The following is a 24,403-nucleotide window of genomic DNA, read 5'->3' on the forward strand; positions in this document are numbered from 1 at the left end:
CTCGCTTATGGATGCCTGCAAAGTCCTGCAACTCCCGAGGTGTTCCATGTGCATTGCCGACCCTAACACTCCGCACCCTCGTTGAGATCTGGCTACCTTACCGGCAGAGCAGTGTTGTGAATAGCGCTTATTTTTAGGCTTAAAGACTCGAGCCCTGAAGACTCGACTATATTTGAGAATTGTGTTTATTTATTTTACGCGTATTATGGATTTAAGAAATCGTCTTTGCCGTCTCCTCGAGAGTCTTAAGGGTTCGAGTCTTTAAGCCTCGAAATTAGCGTTATTCACAACACTACGGCAGAGGGGTGTGTTATACTGACATTATCTCTTTTTTTCCAGTTCTCCACCACGACCCACGCGCCAGCGATATCCACGCCCAAGCAGCACATAGAATACATTCTACACAAAAAGGTCAAAGAGTACTCCATGCGGCACTCCAGTCACAAATACGTGCTGAAAGTGGCCGGGCGCGAGGAATACCTATTAGGAGACCACCCGCTGATACAGTTTCTCTATATACAGGAGACGTTGTTGAGAGACGAAGTGCCGCATGTGATGATTGTCAATATAGACAAGCTGTCGTTGTCGGGTGAGTTTTTTTTTTAAATTAACGATAAGAGATTTGTAATCTGAGTAAATATCGTGCACCTTAGTGAGACAGCTAAAGAAAATTTCGCTATACCTACTAGAGTCAGACCAAGAATAGTCTGCAGCGGATTTGATAGCCCACGCAGTGCAAGTGTTATTTTAAACGTCAAATTTCTATGAAATTATGACGTATAAATGACACTTGCACTGCGTGGGCTATCAAATCCGCTGCAGACTTTTATTGGTCCGACTTTATGATGTTTGTTTTGTGGTTAGTGAATTGTCAATCATCGACTTCCTCAATATCAATATCCTATTAAGATTAGTCAGATGCTCAGTATGACCAAAAAGAATGTAAGTAGAAGTTATGTATTATTTTAGCTACAGTATGACTATATGGGCTCGGGTCGCAAACAAATATATTTATGTGATGAGCACGAATATTTGGGTCCTCGTGGGTCGACCATGAAACTACCAGATCCATCTATAGCAAACTTTCCAGCGCTTTCAACAATGTTGGCACTATTCATTCATAGAAAAAATACTCGTGGCCACACATTATCCTCAATACAAAATCGAATAAAATAAAATAACAACCATATCATTGCGGTATTCATACTCACGCATCGAATCTTGCTGGTTTTCCTGTTTATCACAAAACGCGACAAAAGGATGTGAAAAACAAACTTTGCAACAAAGTAGCTGAACTATCGAACTGTACTATTCCTTTGGGGTTATATTTACATCTTTAAAAAAGGCAAAAGTTTTAGCGTCGTTCTAGAGACACGGTTTTTTCTATATATTGGATAATATTCGGTCGTTTTTGACGTTAGCCTTACCAGTAGAGGGGCGTCCTGTCCATATAACCCGATTCCCATCAGTTTTACCAATTTTCGAACAGTTGATTTTTCCTTGAGCTGATGGAAAAGAGAAAACTCATTTTAGCTCCGGCTTTCCTGCGAATATTTATGACGCGCCGCTTCTGAGCCTTACACAATTTTCGATCTCCATTTATTGTTTTGCAAGTATTTAAAAAAAACCGGCCAAGTGCGAGTCGGACTCGCGTTCCAAGGGTTCCGTATATTACACAATTTTTAACAATCAGTGCCGGATTAAGATATTTTGATGCCCTAAGCATTTCTAGGTGCCCCCTCTCCCTAGGGTCATCAAGATTACATTGATTTTTTGGTAAATTGAGAGAAGTTCATTGCCGCATTACAGCTGAGAATGGAAATCAGTCACATCATTTTATCACGAAAATTGACAGTGCCGCAGCAGTAATGTTGCAACAGAGTACCTAATGCTGTTGCAGTCGCCACCCGAATGTCACCTTTATCATAGCGTAGAAAGTAATAGAAACGCGAGCGAAGCGAGCGCGGAAATTTTTCGATATAAAACGCAATATGATAGACAGTTGTACATTTTTACTTTTAGTATGGAAATCAGTCACATCATTTTATCACGGAAGTTGACAGTACTGCAGCAGTAACGTTGCAACAGAGTAATGTTGCTGCAGTCGCCACCCGAATGTCACCTTTATCATATATCCTTATAAAGTAATTGAAAACGCGAGCGAAGTGAGCGCGAAAATTTTTCGATATAAAAACGCAATTTTAATTTTAGTCCCAACCAGGTGCGAATCCAGGATTTCATACAGAGAAGGGATGGGACAGTTTTCTATCAGCCTAGCTTCACATAGGGCTCGATATTTAAGGGTCTCAGCGAGGTTGTTTTCATGCATAAAATATGCAAGAAAGCAGAGAGCTTGGAATTGAATTGGCGAAGTGTGAGAAAGGCAGTAGGCCCAGCTGCGAAAGAGGAAAGCTTGGATTTGGATCCACGCCCAAGTGTAATTAAGGCAGAAGATCAACTTTGCCGTAAGGCAGAAGGCCTCGCATAAGACCTAACGCCGAACCTCAAAAGAGTGGGTTGAAATCGAATCTATGCATGTAATCACGACTCTTCTACTGCTACCGATTGTTTCCCAAAGAATTACGCGCCATTATTTTTGCAAATTAGCTTTTGGACAGCTAAAAAAATCGTGTGGTAAAAACGATGTGTCTGTCCCTAATTTTAAAATTTGTTCACCTTTTTCAACCTGGCATTTTGGTGCCCTCCCTGAACGTGGTGCCGTAAGCACGTGCTTGTTTTGCTTATTGGTTACAAAGTCTTTATTAATTCAACCATTAAAGTCGACGAGTACAAAAAACTTTAAGCTAGCTCTCAATTTAACATTTTTTTAAACATTATTTTTAATTTGACCTTACAATTACTCGTAAGTAGGTAAGACCGTTAAATCTTTAAAATGATTATCTTATCAGAAAAATATCACCAATTACTCTAAGAAAACTACTACTCTAAGTAATCCGGCACTGTTAACAATGTATTTTTTATGTGAAACGTGAGTGAAATCTCTTTAAAAAATCCGTAGGGGTCGGATTAAAAACTGTAATTAAGTCCGACTCACGCTTGACTGTACATTTCTAATAGGTTTTCCTGTCATCTATAGGTATAGACCTATTTTATGTATTTTTTTGAAAATTTTAGACCTAGTAGTTTCGGAGATAAGGGGGGGGGAATGGTCATTTTTTGCCTATTTTCTTGAATAACTTCTAAACTGTTGATTCGAAAATTATAAAAAAAAATTATTTGAAATCCTTACAATAAGCTCTTTCATTTGATATGTAACATGATATAGTTTGAAAAAATTTTTTTTTTATTTTTTCATTTACCCCCCAAAAGTGGCCCCCATGTTTAAAATTCATTTGTTTACGTTACATGTTCGTATTCGGGTCACAAACTTACATATGTGTACCAAATTTCAACTTGATTGGTCCAGTAGTTCCGGAGAAAATCGGCTGTGACAGACGGACAGACAGACAGACAGACAGACAGACAGACAGACAGACAGACAGACAGACGCACGAGTGATCCTATAAGGGTTCCGTTTTTTCCTTTTGAGGTACGGAACCCTAAAAATAATAAAACAAACATAGTATTTTTTTGGTTTATGGTAGGTTTAAAGGAACACAAACACAGATTAATTTAGCAATATATTTATTACAACACTATCACTAATAATCTCCACTGATCTTAAAATTAAGTATACAAAAACCATATTAAAGCTCCGATCAAATACGAGAAATCTAGTCACTATGAGTTTGTATTACGAGTAAACTGGCATATATTTATCATCGTTCTTATTAAGTACTTCTTATGGATGACGCTGTTCATAACTTCAATCTGTTTATATTAATAATCATATTGAAATTAACATACAAACATCAGTTGATTACTATTCTTTTTTCGCCTTCTTACACAATATTTTCGCAAACAATCCCCCTACAAATTTAAAAACCGCTTTGAAAATAGCGTAGATGACAAATAAGACTACAAATACTAAAGTTACGATCACACAAATGACATCTAGCGGCGATGTCCAAAACGACGATGTATTCATCTTCTGTGGTAAAGAAGGCGGCGCGGTGCGGTGCCGAGCTACATACTCCGTCCAATAGACGGCGGTGTCCATAACTGGTAGCGGCCGATCGTGCCAGAGCTGAGAGATGCGCTTGGCCTTTGATTGCATCCTGGAAACAAAACGTTTAGTCAGGATTGTTATCTAAGCCTTCATGATTAAAACGCATTTAATTACATTTAACCTTTAAGTCCCATTTAAACTTCGTTTTTGCGTCAATTTCTTAGCGGTGTTTTATAATTATTTCAATTGTTATTGGAATCATTATAAAACAGACCTTGAGACCTTGTTTGAAACACATATTTTTATACGACTTCGCGGACGCAGGAGCGGGCAGACACTAGTACTTATACAAATGTTTATAAAATTATTTGCATTGTATGTATGTAATACTATACGATATTTTTAATTTGTTATCCCTGAAGTGGGCGGTTTAAATACTAATGTCATCTGCGCGTGTACATTTCGTTTTAAGGACATCAACTCATTTGTTAATTTTCCCATTATAACTTTCTCATACTTACTTCACCGAAGTCAGTTCTCTAATAGCTGCCTCCAAATTGTTACTATCAATCTCCTCAAGGAACAGCGTAAGTCCTAATCCGCTTTGTCGGGCTGAAGCCGCGTTGCTGAACTGGTCGCCGAAGAACGGTACAGTCAGCAGGGGTTTACCGCAGTGGGCCGCTTCTGACATGCTCAGCATGCCGCCGTGGGATACGAAGGCTAGGACTTTGGGATGACCTGAAAAATATTTGAAAATGTTGATGTACGTACATGAGGGGATTGAGAGAGTTTCGTAAGTACCTACATACTACACATGATCGCTAGAGATTGAATTAATTTAGGTACCCACCTACCATCTAAGCCCATTTAGGGCTCATTTAGACGATGCGAGGAGTCGCATGCGAGTTTGAATTACCAGTGATTATCAGTGATTAGATTACGGTAATTGATCGGTCGGCGGAATTAGATGTAACCATTTACCATTGTAACCTCATTAACCCGCAATGTAACTGAAATCGCATGCGAGTTTACGCATCGTCTAAAGTTCTAAATGAACCCTTTGTCTCGAACACGGATAATACTGAATATTTTTTTTTTAGAAATTTAATTCAGGCAACAAGGCCCATATTACAAATACCCTACAGACTAACATACATATGTATTTTATAAACATAAAACTAAACACTATTTATTCGACAAAACGGCGTGGCTCCGTTGCATCGGCTGCCCTTGTGTCGGATTCGGCAGTTTGCCCCGGAACCTCCGAAAAACGACACCTTTCGGCCAGAAGTCGGCGCACTCGATGGTGCCCTGCAGCGGTCGCGGCACGCGCACCACAAAAGAGTTGAAGTGCACGTAGTGGCGCGATCGAAGCTGGAACACCCTCAGCGTGTAGCCGGTCTTCTGGTGTACATACTCCACGACTTCAGCAGCCGTGGCGGTATAATGCAGGCGCGATACGTACAGCGCCTTACTCGGTGTAGCAATCCGCAAGCCAGAATTAGGATAATGATAGAAAGTATAGAAACGTAGGTAAGTAGGTACATTCTCGACGAAAAAGGTTAAGAATTTAGGACAGTGATCTTTGTGTAGGTACTTTATCTATTCTTATTTATCTACTTACTGCTGCTGCGTAACATAACCTAATTTTCTATTTGTTAACAGCATTATATTCAAGGACAACTATACATTTTTCATTGTGTTTGTATTTATAACACTATGATATTTTACATTATTTATTATTCCTTATATGTATGAGCTTTGCTTTAATTACTTAGTCAATCTAATATCGCACGTCATAGTTTACCATTGTCGTATATACGTAGGTTGGAAATTTCTAAATTCGTGAGTAGCTCGCGATAATGGTATTTTAACAGGAAAGATGCTACTACTATTACTATTACTTGCGGGTGTCTAATTAAAGGCCTCAATGTCTCATTATGACGTCATCACATCATTATTTTTAGCATGTATTAATAGTATAGATATAATACCTACTATACCTAGTCAAATAAAGGGGAATTATCTTTACATATTTTACACATCGGTAACTCGTGGCATTTAGGTAGCACTTAAAAGATTAGTTTAATTAATTCCTTTTTTTAGTGGTTTCTTTTTCTCGACTCGTATAGGAAGGACATTGTCACATCACTATAGTTTGTTAGAAACTGTCAATTGCCACGAGTTACCGATGTGTGCTCATCACTAATCTTTTAAGTGCTACCTAAATGCCACGAGTTACCGATGTGTACATTTGGCAAATTCTGTTTTAGAAGTTCTTTGGAGCATATTTGGATAAAAACTCTCTTGTATTAGGCTTGAGTCGGTCCTGAACTAAGAACTATTAAGAATGAAATCCCATCAAGGACCGAAAGGAACTAAATCTTTTTGCACGCTCTTAATCGGTCTTTAGGTCCTTTAGTTCAGTAGGATTCGAGAGCGCTTGACTGAGTGAAACGTAAAATGGACGGAACGAAACGGTTGTCAATGTCGCTGGCACGAGTGTGAACGAGATGAAAGAACGACGTGACACTCCTAAGCCCGTAAAATATGAAGGAAAATCAAATATATTTCGACATATTTGATATTTTATTAATTATGTTAAGGTGTTTTAATGTTTAATACCGACACATCGTATCGTACAAGTTGAATTGGATTCAGTTACCAAAGATTGGAAAGAAACCAATGAAAAATCGACTCCTTTTCATTCCCGGCTCTCAACGACCGAACTGAACTAAAGGAACTAAAAGACCGAACTAGTTCGTTTGACCGATTGACCGAGAGCGGAGCGCTCTCTGTAGTGACCGAGCAGGCACAAGCCTATGTTGTATTTTATTTATTCCGTAACTATTTCCATAGGTATAGTATACCTTTAGCTATTGCAACGGTATGTCGGTACGAAAAATGTACCTATGGAGTGTACGGTGCGCGATATCGTAGCGGCAATAGGCTCTGAGGTTCACTTTAATATCAACAAAAACTTACACAATATATCCAACTGCGGAAACCAACTGCCCACAAGCAAGTGGTCACTTTGCTCGGGAAAACTGTCGTTCCCCCATTTCCATATCACTTTTTGAGGAATCCTTCCAAAGGCTTCGACGAACTGCTTTCGCTTGTGGTCGGACATCGAGTGTGATCTCAGAAGGGATCCGAAGCTGACGTAGATGACTCCGTGGTCTGCTGATGACAGAAACTTTTCTATGTCCTAGAATAAGGGGGTTATTAGATTACTTACACATTTAAGAAAGCGAGTTTGGGTGGGTCGATCGATAGATAGAACTGCGATACTATTATTCACTACAAAACGCGATATAAACAGGGGATTAAATGATATAAGTACGATGAATATGGACATATGTAACCGTGACGTTAACGCTGCAACTGACCTTAGGCACTGGCTTAGGTTTCTGAATATGAATCCCAGCAATCTCCAAAACTTGCGGCGCCAACAACCTCCCTCCCGTAATGGAGTGATGCTGGTACAAAAACATCATCGCCATTCTTTCCTTTGCCATTTTATCTAAATCCACCGAAACCTCAGGAAGATGCTTAGCGAATACACCTCTTAAGCTCTCCTGCAAGCTCCATTTCATATAATTTTGAATTATAAAGTCAGCTACTGTTATCTGAACCCTTTGCCACAGCGACGGATTACTTCCAGCGTTAAAGAAATAGTGCGGATCACTTCTGACGTCAAACGGTAATCCCATTCTTGAGTAATGTATAGGTAACAACACGTGTGAGGTTATCCCTATGATCGGAGAGTCATACATCGCTGCCGCATACGCAAACCCGCAGTCGCTCATGAACTGCTCCACAAATATAACATCATACTTAATTTTCTTATCCAAATGCTCTTTAACCTTCTTATGCGTAAAAAGATTCTCGCAATCCTGCGCAGTACCACCCGGGACCAGTATAATATGTCTATATAAGTTGTACAAAGGCACGTACCAAGGACTTATGCTTTCGTAGTATTCTAAATCATCTGTACTAACGGCGCCGGGCTGGTACGCCTCGAGGTCAATGAACTCCAGCCCCGGCGTGGGGTTTTTGTCGGGGAAATTATTCATGACGGTAACTTTGTGGCCTCTGTGGGCTAGTTCCCTGAATAGGGTCTTCAAAGCCATGTAGTGGCTGGGTATGGGTATGGACACGATCACTAGGACATTTAAAGCTGTGGCTTGGGCTAGTAGGGCTAGGAGGGCGAGTGCGATGACGCGTGACATGATTGACGTGTTAGCTCGCCGCTAGCGGGCGATCAACTGAATGAGAATAAGCTTTGCGTGTGGCCGTGTGTGATGTTCACTTAACATCATTAATCTAGTTTACTTTTAGAGGAATTATATTGATTATAGGTAAATAAAACAATTTATTATTCGGTCCATACAGAGCGCCCGTAACACAGCGGCCGCCATCCTGCGCACCAGTGTTGCCAACCATCTGCTTATTTATTGATGAACACCACATCTCTTCCTTTTTAACAAATTTGAAATTGTAGGAGAATACATAAAATGAATCATTGTACAGTACTGTACAACCAAAATTAACTTGCAACACAACACATTTCTAATCAGCATTTAGCTTTAACCAATTGAGTGATAACAATTTGAACAATGCATTTACAGACACTGACATAACTATTAAACTCTTAAATCACGACACACTTTTATAACTCAGTGTTTATATGATGATAAATATGAAGAAGTCGATACTCCAATTACAAATAAGTAAACTTACAGCTTTCCACATAGTCTTAGAAACCTTATTCCTTGTAAATATACCCTTTAGTATACAAAGATAGATAAATAGAGATATTTATTTGCATACCAGGTATTTTACATACATATACATGGACCCTGAAAAGGGTGTAGTAAAATAGGAAGTTTACAATATCACAAGTCCATACATATGACTAAACTACTAATAGTTAATTAATTTTCTAATTGCTGTTATAAGTAATCAAGTAACATATACATTTTTAAAGTAACAACTACAATACAGATAGCCTCTTTAATATGTTTACAGTCTGATTACAACTATATATTATCTAGCCAGCCATCATATGTTAAGAACAATGAGTGATGTTAGACCACAATATTAACCACTAGTTTGTAGTACAATATATATTTTTACTAGAGTCTAATATAGTCCTTAACATGGTTAAGGTAGACTGCTCACTGACACATCAATAACATGTAACATCTGTAACAATAACTGTTCCTTACTTATTAGTATTTACATACATGACATTTATTATTATTATCTATTTCCTCTCTCTTTCTTTAAAATTAAATTGTATTACAATGTATACTAGCAATTATCCCAATAAGCCTAGTTTCCCCTCTGGTTTGGAAGGTCAGATGGCAGTCGCTTCCGTAAAAACTAGTGCCTACGTAAATTCTTGGGATTAGCTGTCAAGCGGACCCCAGGCTCCCATGAGCCGTGGCAAAATGCCGGGATAACGCGAGGAAGAGGGAGTACGTATACTAGCAATTATCCATACATATAAAATCAGTTGTATATTAACCCTCTACAGTTAAATACATGTAGAATATATTATTTTCATAAAAATTCCATGCAATAATTTAGTAGTTTAAAATATTTATATAGGAGCCAGTTACCTTATCAAATTCCTAACATTCTATTCCATAATTTTAATCAGTAATCAGTCATTAGTTGCTTTCATAGGTACATACATAAGGTGGTACATTTGAATAAGAAACAGTTATGAACCCTGTATGGCACTGCAAATAACAACTTTTAGTAACTAAAACTCTTAGCTTGCTACATTCTATAAAATAACATTTTATATTATTTAGTTTAGGTAAAAATATTAGTTTAAATGCCACTTTTATTACCCCTATAAGTATTATTAACAACTTGTACCTAAAAGTGTTTAATGCGACCAGATTGTCAAAAGCATCAACAAATAGTGAAATTGTAACGTAGTATAGCTTTCTTGGACAAGCCGGAGCTTTAGAATTTTCCTTTGCACCATAAAAATAGCATATTTCAAAATAAATAATAAATAGTGAAAAACATCTCAACAAGTTTCACATAGTTTTAAATTCCTGTATCATACACAGTTCTACAAGTAATTATAAAGATAAATATGCAAACTTAACGCAAATGCGCTATAATCGTTAAACATATCTTTAGGCTACAGACTTCTGTCACTTATCTAGTGAGAACCACTATAATCTGTGCATAAATTTTACATCATTGTTCATAAATAATTATGTATAGTTACTTACTGAAAATTTAAATATACATAGTTAAATATATCTTACTATGACTTTGCTGTTATCATATTAACAATGACTGCACTTTACAGATGTGTAACACTGAAAAGCTTATGTAGTAAGGAATTAATATGCTGAATATCTGGTCCAAATCCTGTGTTGGTATATCTATTAACAAAACTTGTTTATTTACTACTTGCCTTTGTTGCCTAATAGGTACTCGTGTATGAATATGATCTAAACTTGTAAATTTTAATCAGTTGTCTGGTCATATAAATATATACAATGTCGTGTCGTATCGTTATTTACTTAATAAAGAATCCAATACCAAACTTTGGAAACACCAAACAGGACTCCACAGACCTTTCGCCAGAAATCTGAACAAGCGATATACTGTAACGCACATGGTTTTGCATCACATCCCAAATGGACTGTTTAGCACGTAGCCAGTTGTCAGCCGCATATTCCAACATATCTTTGGCATTGTCACCTGTAAGAGAAATACAGAAAATTCATCTGTTACGCTATGGGTGTGTTTATACCTATTTGGGTAGGTAATTATTTTATTCTGATGATCTCATCCAAAAGAGTATTTACTTAGTCTAACTACTTAGACTAAGTAGATAACTTCTTAAAGAAAAAAAAAGTTTTTTTTTTTTTTTGTTTAAATCAGTTTTGCTTGATAACAGCTTTGGTAGGATGGTTTGTCTTGTAAGGGTGTGTTTTGCTAAAATAGCATAACAAGCATAAATGTATGACCATAAAAAATGTATTTTATTGGGGATTCTAATGATGTTTGTTTTGACATCCATTTAAATAATTTTACCACATATATTCATTTCTACTTTGTAATGTACACATTTTCATGAATTATTGAGTTTAATAAGGGTACAACATATAATCCCTTACAAAAGATGATTTTATACCACCGGACCTAATGTATTTATTATTTCATATACAGGCAGGCAGTAAAGCAGTACTTTTACAAATGCAAACGATACAAGTCCAAAATATGAATACCGATATGTCCAATTTGTTTTTGATTTCGACAATGTGACTTGAATCACTGACATTCATGATTTGACAGTTCTGTCATAGTCACTAGTTAGGTTAAATCAAAACTTCATTGAGATTTTCTTTTACTTACACTTACCCTATTTCCAGACATTTATTACCATATGTGATGAGATCCTTATACTTCACGCTGCTAAACCAGTCTCCATTTCTGGTCACTGATATTTCTTCGAAAATGTCGTACAACACCTATATAGACGTCTTGCAAATATAATTATATAGTTAACAACATTGTACTTATTTTAGTTGCTAGTCTGAATGTGTTAAACTATACTTTTTTATATTATATTTAGGACATATTGTGACATATCCATGATTTTAACACTTGCAACAACATCCAATATCTACATTTTGCTCCGTAAGTTTGGAAAATCTGGTGATGGTCAAGAAACCTGAAAACTTACACAACCTGTTAGTCCATGTTTGCCACAAAACTGTAACAAGCACAGTTACACATTCCTGGAGTACATATAAGAATCTAGTAGATTCAATATTGTCTTGAATCTAATCTGGAACATTACTTTTATTTATTAACATTTAACTAAACACACAACATTGTTCTGAAACAATCTCTATCTGTCAAGTGTCAAAAGTGACACATCTGTGACATCTGACAGTAGCAATGGACTCTATAGTACTATAGATAGTTTAGCCAGGGACTGTCTCATTTCAACCATAGAGAGACAAAATCATACTGTCTTTTTCTTACGCTAGAACTAGCACCCAAAGAAAGGTTGAGTAGTTTTTCTATTCCATGTTACTAACAAATTTGTGTTTGCCAGCTTCACATTACAGGATTTGTTAAGAACTAATAAAGTACAATACAACTCACATTCACTTCTTTACGTTCCATTTACTCATGGTATTAAGTATATTATTTATTACATCATTAAATGTTGCTATTACTTTGCAAATTCAACCGTATGAGTTCCTTAACATCATAATATATGTAGGTATGGAAATTTCCCATTAACCATCTTGTTGATTCATGATCAACCATTAGTTCCCATCATTTTATGGGGTTGATGATGTTATCCTTTACGACTTGGCGTACAAATCGTTAACATCATCATTTCGGCAACAGCCAGTAGTCATTTTGACATTTTTCGTTTCAAACGATTTTTTCCCATCATTTTATGGGGTTTATGATGTTGTATTACAACTTGGCGTACAAGTTGTTAACATCATACTTTCGGCATCAGCCTAAGCCAATAACTTGTTGGCATTTTATGTACATATATATGTACACACAATCACTGCAATCGCTCATAGATCTTGAATTGAATAGCCTAGATGACAAACATTGTAATTAATTATATCATTTGTGCCAGTATATTTTGAGAATCATTAATGTTTACATGAGATCCGTTAAAGGTCAACACAAATGTTCTTAGTTTGACCATCATACTCCAAGCACAAAACAGACTTTACTATGCAGTACCTACAGCAGGTACTTAGACCTTTTGGAAATATGGAAACAAGTAAATTTATATTTTGCTGGTGAATATGTACATCGTTTATAGTTTGCAAGGCAACTACATAGGTACATGTATTCTTGCATAAAATGTAAAAAAGTATTTGAAACAGAAACTGCTACAAAATACAAGTTATTATTTTATAGAACATCTTGTATTTTACCATATGAAATAGATAAGGAATCTAATATTTGATACAATTATCCATTCTTCCCTTTTAAAAAGAAAAATAACTTTTAGTTATAACTTAATCTTGTATTGTATTTCCATATACTTAGGTATTTCTATATTATCAAATTAATTTTGACGAATTGCTCTATTATTTCAACAGACTGTATTATAAAATTCAACATTTGTCATCTACCAATGTACTTTATTTGGTTGAATGTCCAAAAGAACCATACACCATTTCCTAATCCTCAGACGCCTCCGAGTTACACCCATTACAGGCATCTGAAAGTCACTCATATCTTGTATTTCTCACGATTTCATTGTTTTGTACTTTATTTTGTTCTGATATACATGCGTTCGTTTTGCAAATCGTCGGCCCTGTTTACAAACCAATATGGCGCCAATATTTCATCAATTTGCAATTTGCGAATTTCATAGGTACTTACTCACGGTTTTACCTCGTCGCCACTTGTGATGTTCACTTAACATCATTAATCTAGTTTACTTTTAGAGGAATTATATTGATTATAGGTAAATAAAACAATTTATTATTCGGTCCATACAGAGCGCCCGTAACACAGCGGCCGCCATCCTGCGCACCAGTGTTGCCAACCATCTGCTTATTTATTGATGAACACCACACCGTGGACCTTGACTTATTTAACAGAACTCGGCAGATGACTTGATTGATCAACTTGCGGTACCTGTGTGGTTTTAATGGCTTAGTTAAATTCTTATAATAAAAACAAAGCTTGATAAAGCCTAATAAGGATATTCATCTAATTTTAGGACTACGATAGTTGAATCATATATATTTACAATCACACAAAAATTACAAATGACCACAAAAGATAAATATTACACACACAAGTAAAATATTTAAAGCTAAACTAAACTACCAACTAAATATAAAAAAAAACCTCACCAAAGTCTCCCGCTTTCGGAATGCTGGCGGCGTTGCCCCATATTAGCACCGCCAGACTTAAACGCTGGACGCTTAGTTGAATTGGTTATATGAAAGCTATGAAACGGGCTTAAAAAATGTTTCTTCTCATTTGGTAAGGGGCTGTCCATAAATTACGTCATCGATTTTTGACGATTTTTGACCCCCCCCCCCCCCCTAAAATCATCCAAAAATCATGCTTCGAATGACCCCGTTTCCTCCTACATCATGCTACCGTCATCCGATGTCCAGACCCCCCCCCCCCCCCTAATTTGAAATGACGTAATTTATGAATAGCCCCTAATTAGCTCATTTGACCAAATTATTAAATAGGTACGATTGACTACCGGCGGCTAATGTAATTACAAATTAGTAATTTTACTACTTGTAAGTAAGCTTTAGTTACCTAAAGAAATGCTGGAACCAAATTCAAAGGTAAATACATGGGTGTCATATGTACAGTCACCATTTAGGTATCATGGGATTATTATGCCATTTAGGTATCTTGCTAAATTGGAAATTCTATAGCGTAAGTATTGAACAACCAATTTAGCTAGGACCCTAAATGGCGCAACAATCGCGGAGCGTGAAAGTACCTATTACCACTTGAGCTTGCTCGCGATGTAAAGTATCTAACCTTTTTTTTACATGAAATTAACAATAAACGAATATGTTGATTGATATGGGTCAATACTTTAACACGACTACTTTTTATTAAACCACAACGTGACATATTCATAATAGTTACGTTCCCTTAAAAAACTACAAAAGTTGATTTGACCAGTCTAATAAACTTTTGTTTTTTGGAGGATTTTTACCAGACAAAATCCTTTCAATGTTAATTTATGGGGTGTTTTGAACAGCTGCAATTGCGGGTCCAAAAAGCTTCAAGCGCCCTATGCCCCAGGTTAACGTAATCTTATTCAAAACTGTGTATCAATGAAACTAATTTTGTTACAGTTGGCGACTCCCGGTACCTAGTAGAATCAAGAGGGAGGCTAGCCTCCGAGCCTCCTACCGGCACCATGCGGAGGATACGTCAAGAAGAGTACCTCTCCTCATGGAGCGTGGAACAGAACTACACGTGCACCGTGCAAAGCGTTGGGGGTCTCAACGTGGACACCAACAAACTTGTCGAGGTTGGTTGAATGAAATATATCAAACAAAGATGATCCTGTGTGGCTGTCACCAGTTCGGCACTGACACAAAAGTTTGCGTGAACGTAACTTAATTTCTATGCATCTCGCTCGTACTGACATATTAGTGCGAGCGAGATGTATAGAAAGTAAATTACTTAGATGTTGGCGTATATGTCAGTGTTGACACTGTCAGTGACTCATGGCTCAGATCAGGCTAAAGCGATTTAGCGAACGTTTTAACTTTTTGAACGTCAAACGGCGCATCCATTTGCCGTGCCACTGACGCCACGGGGGTGAAATTTAGTTTTCTGAATAAATAGTGCCAACCTAAAAGTGGGGTGTTTTTCAGTAGATTTTCATTAAAAAACGATCGACGTCTTTGGCGTCGTTGTCATGATTTTGCGTTGACGCCAATTGCCGTCTGTGGCGTTCAAAAGGTTAACGACAACTGACGGTTAGTACAGTCGACGTCAAAAATATGTTTACAATTTTGCACCTTACTTCCATGTAATAAGGCGAAAAATGTAAACATATCTTTGACGTCGACTGTACAACTCATCATAAAGAGTATTGTATCTCATAATTCACTGCTGAGTGACTTTTCAGTCCTTCAAGAGGTTGGTGCAACTAGCCCTAAGAGCGAACCTTAACAAAAGAAAGATTATCCTTATAAAGAATATTTGACTTATATTCAGTGCCTTTGTGGATTAAGCTCAAACGTTATCATTCAACTGACATGTATTGTATAATAATTTAACTTGACTTTGTTTTTAATCATCTAATTTATTATCTATGCCGGAGGTCATTGACTCGAGAGAACACTGCTGATAATTGTTATTATTATAAAATAGATATTACACAGTGTCCGTGAATATTAGCTTGTGCTGAAAGCATCTTTACTATATTTAAGATAAGGTTTAATTTGCATTAAGAATAATTTTAACTATTATCGGCATTTCCCGTGGACCCTGAAACATCAAGCAATGAATATTTTATGCCGATAGAAGGAAAATATAACAGAATATCTAATGATATCATATCAGTAAATAGGAAAGGTTACAAAATTATATTTTTTTCTTTATAATCGGCGTATTGCAATAGGGAGTATTACTGTAATGTTCTGCCGCCAGAGTGCAGCACAAATTTGTTTATTAAACCATAGAGTAACTTATACATACTAGGCCTTAAACAGTTTTTTGACAAGTTTTCACTATGACATTGATGCACCAAGGCGGTTTGTTTACAGGTGGCCTACCGCGAAACGCAAAAATCGAAATTTCTTTACCTGTCTCTCTATCGATTGAATAAGCAAGAGTGATAGAGAGGCAGAAACCGAACTTTCGCCTGTCGTGTTTCACGGTAGGCCATGTGATTGACCTAGTGACGCATGATGTGTCATTGAGGTTTGCTTACTGTATGTGCTAGTGGTGCCATCTACGCAGAGCTTTGCCTAATATTCCCTATTCGAATCCATCCCAGGCCACTGGAGGCCTTGGTTACTTTTTCTTTAGTATATGTACTATCATCGTCCTGCTCACCATACTCAATTTAAGCCATTGAAATTTAACCCAAATTATTTGGAAAATAGAGTAGATTTTCTTTTGGTTCACGTTTTAGTAAAAAAAAATCCACCCATCCATTCCAAATCCATCCATCCATCCAAAAAAAAATCCATTTGTATTATGTGACTGTTTGTGTTCTAAAAAAAAAAAGTATTTTCAGTGTAACCTCAACCTGGTATCCAGGCTTTTTATTCATAACTTGCTAAAAATGCAATATATCCTTTAAAAACCATATTGGGCAGGACGAGGATAAATGTCGTTCAAATAAATATGTCCGTGTAAACACCAGGTGGTCTGCCAAGCCGGTATCTTCCACGGCGGGAAGCCTATCTGCGAACCTCAGAAGACTACAATGGCGCCCGTATCGAACGAGGGCGTCGCGCGATGGGACCAAGCTCTCACCTTCCCGATCAAAGTGCTGAACATACCGCGCATGGCGAGGCTGTGCTTCGTCATATATTCCACGTCAGAGGTCTACAAGAGTAATAAAAGCAAGAAGGGGAAGAAGGACACCACAAAGGTATGTTGTTCAATATATCAGACTGTTAAAAACAAATGTTCGCTCTAAAGACCACAATGGCGCCCGTATTGAACGAGGGCGTCGCGCGCTGGGACCAAGCTCTCACGTTCCCTATCAAAGTGCTGAACATACCGCGCATGGCGAGGCTGTGCTTCGTCATATACTCCACGTGAGAGGTCTACAAGAGCAAGAAGGGGAAAAAGGATACCACTAAGGTATGTAACTTTGAAGAAACCGTGTATTTAGTTGAGCTTTAATAGACCAATCTGAGTGTTCTATCCCAACATAGCCTTCTAACAAAGCTAACATGTTGGTTATTCTTATTTCTATTCTCAGACAATGACAATAAAGCCATAAATATTTGACATCAGTTACATGAATTCTACATACACACTAAACAAACACCTACACAATATGGGGAAAACAGACAGTCCTATGTGCAGAACGTGCATGGAAGAAGAGGAAACAACAAAACATATTCTCCTAGACTGCAAACAGGTAGAAATATACAGAAGCAATTACCTAGGGACTCCGTGCACACTAAAAGAGGCAGTAAGCAACCTGAAAGGTTTGCTAGGCTTCATGGAGGAGCTGGGGTGGTTAGAGTAGCGCTACCTCGTTTCACGCAAAATAGGCACAATGATTGTCGATTTGCGGAAAATGCCCAGAAGCACTAACTAACTACATGAGTTACCTAAATAGAAGGAACCGGAATTAATTGATAATTTCGTGTAATCAACACTACTGTTGCGGTGGCTTTTATCATCACTTCCGACACTCGTGCGAGACGAATATCCTTAAACCTATGATTCATGTTTCATTTTATGGAAAAATCCTTACCTAAAGGTAAAGTAGACTAAAGTTTACTTTGTGATTCTGTCTAATATACCTATTTTTATTTCTGCAGGACGACATAAACAAATTAGCGTGGGCGAACACAATGATATTCGACTACAAGAACCTCCTCCGGACGGACGGCGTCACGCTATTCATGTGGACGTACGTCGCCGACGAAACACAAGACGAGATGCTCCTACACCCGCTGGGTACCGTCGTGTCCAATCCCAGCACGGATTCATGCGCGGCTCTGCAAGTGCGCTTCTCAGAGTGAGTACACACCTTGTCAACGCAAATTCAATAAATATAACCCAATATTTTACTAGTGTATTTTTACCCAACATTTTACTAGTGGTTCTGTGAGCTGCAGACCTCGCGAGAGTCGCGAGTTTGTTTATGCATAGCTTAAAACTGCATAAATGTATGGCTCGGCCATTATGAAAAAAAAAAATAGGTAAAAAAACATGTATAATCGACTTTACATAATTTAACGAGTTAAGAAATGTGACCTGTAGAGGAGAACAGTCAGTTCAGGCATTCAAAAGCATTTTTGTGCAACCTCTAAAGGGGCCCACTGATTAACAGTCCGCCGGACGGTATCAGCCTGTCAGTTAGAACAAAATTCCGAACAACTGACAGGCCGATACCGTCCGGCGGACTGTTAATCAGTGGGCCCCTTAACATACGTTTTGTTAGGCTTCGCGCTCGCTCGGTATATAGAATATTATTCGTATGATAATTCTGAGTTATGATAACAATTCATCCTTTTGCGTTACCACAACTTGTTACAGATCTCACATTTACATCAAACAAATCATTCTTCTTTTCAGCTACGAATGTCCCTACCAAATAATGTTTCCGTCGCCCGACGCAGTGAGAGAACGCGCCGAGTTCCCGGAGAACGGCTCGCCGGAGGTAGTGGCGCGGTTAGCGCGAGATCTAGACTCGCCGCTGTACAAGGACCCCCTCTACGAGATGCACGAACTCGAAAAGAAGGACATCTGGGCTTCCAGGTCAGTACATATCAGTACTAAACATATACTTAGCTTACTTACTCTAAATTAAAAATGACTGATGAACAAAAACTAATTTAGGGAACATATTACAGTTTTAATATCTCATGGGCACCTGTTTGGAAATGGAACGATAGCATTAAAAAAAGTACCTACTGTGCAAAACCCCGCAAGGGTTCGCCTTTGTACATATTAATTGCACTCTCTCGCTTGTTTTGTGCGATAAAGTGTTACTACTGCTACTACTAAAAGCACTTTGATGTACTCGTAAGTAATTCATAGAAATAACAACATCTATCTTGAGAAGCACTGAATTACACCAGTGATTACAACAGAACTTGTTGATATACATAAGTGTTCATATTATGTTAAAAAAAAATAACTTTTTATATTATTTATCCACAGAAAATACTTCCGCGACGCAGCACCCCAGCTCCTATCCAAGCTCCTCGCGTGCGTGGAGTGGGGCGAGCAGGCGGACTCGGCCAGCGTGGCGCACATGATGTCGGAGTGGCCCATGCTGCCCGTCGAGTCCGCGCTCGAGCTGCTCGACTACGCGTACGCCGACGCGGCCGTCAGGAGCTTCGCCGTCAAGTGCCTCGCTAAGATCACGTTAGTATAGAATTATAAAAATATTCCCATACAATGTGACACACGCTACTGTCCGCTCGAGAGTGGGGTGAGACTCTGAACTAGAGCGACACTGGAATAGCCTCGATCACGAAACATACGCTCCAAACGTGCACGCTCGACACTGACGCGGACCCCTATATTGGTTGAAACAAATGATAAAATTGTGTAGGTACATGCACTCAGTGATGTGAAAGAAAAGCCAATGTTTTAACTTTTTGAACGCCAAACGGCGCATCCATTTGCCGTGCCACTGACGCCACGGGGGTAAAATTTAGATTTATGAATAAATAATGTCAACTTAAAAGTGGGGTGTTTTTCAGTAGATTTCCATCAAAAAACGATCGACGTCAAATGCCGTCTTTGGCATCGTTGACACGATTCTGCGTTGACGTCAATTGCCGCCTGTGGCGTTCAAAAGGTTAAGTTCGAATGCCGCTCCTAATGGCATTAGTGTTCCTAGATACAATAAACATTTCTGAACTTTTAACTTTTCTTTATCAATTACTTGTTCATGAGCATTATATGAATACTGTTGTTCTGATTGTACTAATTTCTATGTATTTTTCCAACAGGGACGAAGAACTCCTCCTCTACCTGTTACAACTCGTGCAAGCGTTGAAACACGAGTCGTACCTGATGTGCGACCTAGCTCTGTTCCTCCTACAGCGCGCCTTCAACAACATGACCATCGGACACTATCTCTTCTGGCATTTAAGGTAAGTCAGAATACCTCTCTGTTCATGTCGTTTTATTTCGATTAAACCAGACTATACAAGTATTTCTTTTTGTTATTCTCGGATCCAATTAGCACAATTTCTGTAAACAGATAAGCTCGATTACGAACCTGCTCATATTTTGAATTGTCACTTAACCACAATTAGGTTAACTCTTAACTTTCATAAGTATTTTTTTAAATAGACACACTGGCTCCATGGATGGAACCAAAATTACCTTTGATTTCGAACTATGACTATGGTGTCCAATCCAAACATTAACATTCTTATAATTATAAGCTAACATTACTTCAATATCCTGTTATTTCAGGTCGGAAATGCACGTATCATCTGTTGCAATACGATTCGGATTGGTCCTGGAAGCGTACTGCCGCGGCAGCCAAGACCACGTGGACACTTTACTACGACAGATCAGTTGTTTGGATAAACTTAAGTGTAAGTTCCCGTCTTTTTTTTTATTAAAGAAGGACGGGTAGTCTATCTCGCCGCTAGATACTGTCGCGCCAATCATGTGCTAGCCCGACTGGGAACTGAGAACAGAATTGTTGTTTTGGAATTTCCAAGTATTTTCCATCATGTATAGGCATTAGGGATTGCAAACCGGATTGATTTTCAATGCCTGTTAATGGGATAATTATGGGATGGGAATTGGAACTCCTTGAAAGGACAAGTTTTCGTAACTGTTCTTTGATGAAATTATTTGTTACGCTGACATCCATTCTACATAGTAACAAGATATTTTACTTTTAACCAAAATTATATGAAATGCGCTCCAATATTATCTTGCTTTAATTTTTATCCGTGAAAATAGTTTTATAGCCTGAATCACAAATAAATAAACAATTCATGAATAAATATTTGGGGACAATCTTATACAGAACGACCTACTCGTAGCCCCAAACCAAGCAAAGCTTGTACTATGGGTACTATAGTACCTACTACTAGGCGACGATATATATACGTACCTATAGTATATTGATAAATACATGCTTATATACATAGAAAACACCCATGACTCAGGAACAAATATCTGTGTTCATCACACAAATAAATGCCCTTACCGGGATTCTAACCCAGGACCATCGGCTTCATAGGTAGGGTCACTGAATGGTCACTACCCACTAGTGCAGACCGGTCGATACAAATGTCTTCCATGACATCTCCATCCTTTCATTTTTACTTCTAAGTATTTAAGTAATCGTCGTATCGTGCCGATTCGTGCCACCAACATGAAAGAAGAGGAAATCCTCTTCTGTTCTCAATCATCGACATATTAAATATCTTCTTATTTTACTAAATCTTGACTTTTTCATTCGTTCTTTATTCTGTTTAATTTCTTTCTTCCATCCGACGCCTTTATCTCACCTAAAACGCACAGTGGATGCTGTGTGCTGTCATTTTTTCTATTTTCCCGGATCCGGTCCGGATCCGGTGATTTTAAGCGGATCCGGTAGCTCCTAAAAAGTGCCGGATCCGGCCAGATTACCGGATCCGCCGGACCGGATTGCAATCCCTAATAGGCATCTTTACATCAGCTGGAAATTGTCCATTGCTAGACAAAGGCTTCCTCAGAGAATCTTTACAAGGAATGGTCATTTTATGATGCACAACAGTTAAACGATTTCCGATTGACCAAACCATGGGTTGGATCACGGATGTGACCATAATTTAGGAACCTTATTGTATGGCCATCGCCGACTGTGATCTGACTTTCCAAGCGATGTGAAGGTCAACGTTTCAGTTTGGAAAAAACGCTTTCGTATGTCCGGTCCGGTTCTACCGGTCGCATTTTTAAACCGATTTTCTTAAAAATTTGGGAGCAGGTTGGATTATGGTATGGAGTTTATTTGTCGATTTTTCAAAATGGCAGATCCATGAGTTGGCGAGATCTAAATCTCACAGAGTAGTGCTACAAGTTTCAATTTGTGAAAGGTTGTCCCGTAACATTTATTTATGTACAGGGCTGAATAACATGGTGCGCAAGCGGAACAAAGAGAGCATAAACAAAGCGCGAGCCGCCATACTGTCGCTGCTGCAAGAGGACCACTGCCGCGAGACGCTCTGCAACTTCGTGTCGCCGCTCAACCCCAGCTTCGTGTGCAAATCTGTCAGGTAAGTACTGTCTACCGTGTCGTGCGTCACTTTCGCACTTGCCCACTTGTTAGAACGAAACAAGCATAGTGACAGACGATAAAGCCGCGACCATCTTAGCCCTTCAGATCTAGAAAGCTTACGTTTAAAGATAATTGAAGTCTGAAGGAAGCTATTTCGCGTATGAACATTTCACGAGTGCAAAAGGGGCAGACTCATCATCATTGGCCACAGCATCTTTGCAGATGATAGTTACGGCGACGAAAGAGGTATTTTGAGGAGGGAGTCTACCTACATCGACTGCGATGACTGTATAGACCAATAGCCGATCAGCATTTCTTGCCGCATCGATCACAGATGTGTCTTGACTCCTGGGGTGGTCCAGCAGCTCTGCGAATTCGTTTCTGCTTAAGTTGGTCCAACCAGAGCTCGTCGTGATTTGTCATGCCTTTGAGCTTCTGAATGTACGATTGATTTTACATGTTCTTAAAAATATCTTTCTGCCTTTAAAAGGGGTTTTAACGTTGCCAGTTTCGTTATACTAACATTTTGTTCCCAGACCGGAGAAGTGCAAGGTGATGGACAGCAAGATGCGCCCCCTGCAGCTCGAGTTCGAGAACATCGAGTCGTGCGGGCAGGATATCCGGATCATCCTCAAGATCGGGGACGACCTGCGCCAGGACATGTTCACGCTGCAGATGCTCAGGATCATGGACAGTCTGTGGAAGAACGAGGGATACGATTTCCGGTGGGCCTTCATACCTTTTTTTTTTCCAATATTTTGGGTACGGCGACACAATTTATTTCAATATTGTAGTGAGATGACAGCAGGGGGCGGTCGCATCGTAAAATTCTAGTTTGTTTCATCGGACGGGGAGTCGCATGGTCATATTTAATGTATCTTTAGGTATTTAGAAAAGAGTAAACAAAATCTACCTTCAAATGGCTTCTTAAGCCAGTTGAGGGTAGATGAAAACATTACATGATCAAATAATGTAGGTTAAAGACAGGTCGTTCGGTGACAGATCCAGGTGGTTTTGTATTTGGTTGGTTAATCAATAAAAGTCATAACTACCCGAAAATTTACAAATTATTTGTTTACTTTTATTTAGGTACCTAAAGATACAGAGGATAGTACCAGAAATCTAAGAAAGCACGTAATTCGTCAGTGATAAGAGGAACCAATTCCTGAAAGGGGATGTAATAGAATCCAGAAAGGGAGCCATGACCCTACGATTGTAGTGACTGTATATCAGGGCCAAATAGAATCTTGTGAAGCTTTAGTCATCAGTGGGAAATATTGAAATAGGTTTAGGTACATGTCTCCGCTATTAGTTATGTGCTTAAAAAAATAAAACTCACTATAACCCAATCCTTGAAATCGCACTTCGAAACTTAAAAAGGAAATAATAATAAAACAAAACCGGCCAAGTGCCAATCGGACTCGCGCACGAAGGGTTCCGTACCATTACGCAAAAAACGGCAAAAAATCACGTTTGTTGTGTGGGAGCCCCACTTAAATATTTATTATATTCTGTTTTAGTATTTGTTGTTATAGCGGCAACAGAAATACATCATCTGTGAAAATTTCAAGTGTCTAGCTATCACGGTTCATGAGATACAGCCTGGTGACAGACAGACAGACAGACGGACAGCGGAGTATTAGTAATAGGGTCCCGTTTTTACCCTTTAGGTCTTCTTCTTCCTCGATCCCTCATTGCTGAGGATCGCGACCATGTATGCTACGTCTCCACAGTGTGCGATCATAGGCCATATGGGTCACGCACTGCATGTTGCCGCCAACCACCCTTTTCACAACATCAGACCATCTCGTGGATGCTTTTCCTCGCGTTCGCTTGCCCTCTATTTGGCCCAAGATAATCTGCCTTTCTAG

General features: G+C 38.6%; 2 protein-coding genes across 2 annotated transcripts in view; one reads left to right on the top strand and one right to left on the bottom strand.

Moving 5' to 3' along the window:
* LOC134792700 (phosphatidylinositol 4,5-bisphosphate 3-kinase catalytic subunit delta isoform) overlaps positions 1–24,403 on the top strand; it is a 46,318-nt gene that overhangs the window by 11,367 nt on the left and 10,548 nt on the right. The window contains exons 5-14 of the mRNA XM_063763994.1: positions 340–589; positions 14,941–15,119; positions 16,971–17,201; positions 18,109–18,308; positions 18,869–19,051; positions 19,457–19,663; positions 20,257–20,400; positions 20,729–20,853; positions 22,380–22,530; positions 23,069–23,257. Of these exons, the coding sequence (XP_063620064.1) occupies positions 340–589; positions 14,941–15,119; positions 16,971–17,201; positions 18,109–18,308; positions 18,869–19,051; positions 19,457–19,663; positions 20,257–20,400; positions 20,729–20,853; positions 22,380–22,530; positions 23,069–23,257 (1,859 nt within the window). The remainder of the gene's footprint in view (positions 1–339; positions 590–14,940; positions 15,120–16,970; positions 17,202–18,108; positions 18,309–18,868; positions 19,052–19,456; positions 19,664–20,256; positions 20,401–20,728; positions 20,854–22,379; positions 22,531–23,068; positions 23,258–24,403) is intronic.
* On the bottom strand, positions 3,884–8,339 carry LOC134792705 (UDP-glucosyltransferase 2-like). Its single transcript, XM_063764000.1, has 4 exons — positions 7,459–8,339; positions 7,055–7,277; positions 4,591–4,807; positions 3,884–4,178 (listed from the first exon to the last, which is right to left on the bottom strand). The coding sequence occupies exons 1-4, from the start codon at positions 8,299–8,301 to the stop codon at positions 3,884–3,886; spliced, it is 1,578 nt and encodes a 525-aa protein (XP_063620070.1). The 5' UTR covers positions 8,302–8,339.

The sequence above is a fragment of the Cydia splendana genome, chromosome 8 (assembly GCF_910591565.1).
Source record: "Cydia splendana chromosome 8, ilCydSple1.2, whole genome shotgun sequence".
NCBI classification, from domain to species: Eukaryota; Metazoa; Arthropoda; class Insecta; order Lepidoptera; family Tortricidae; genus Cydia; species Cydia splendana.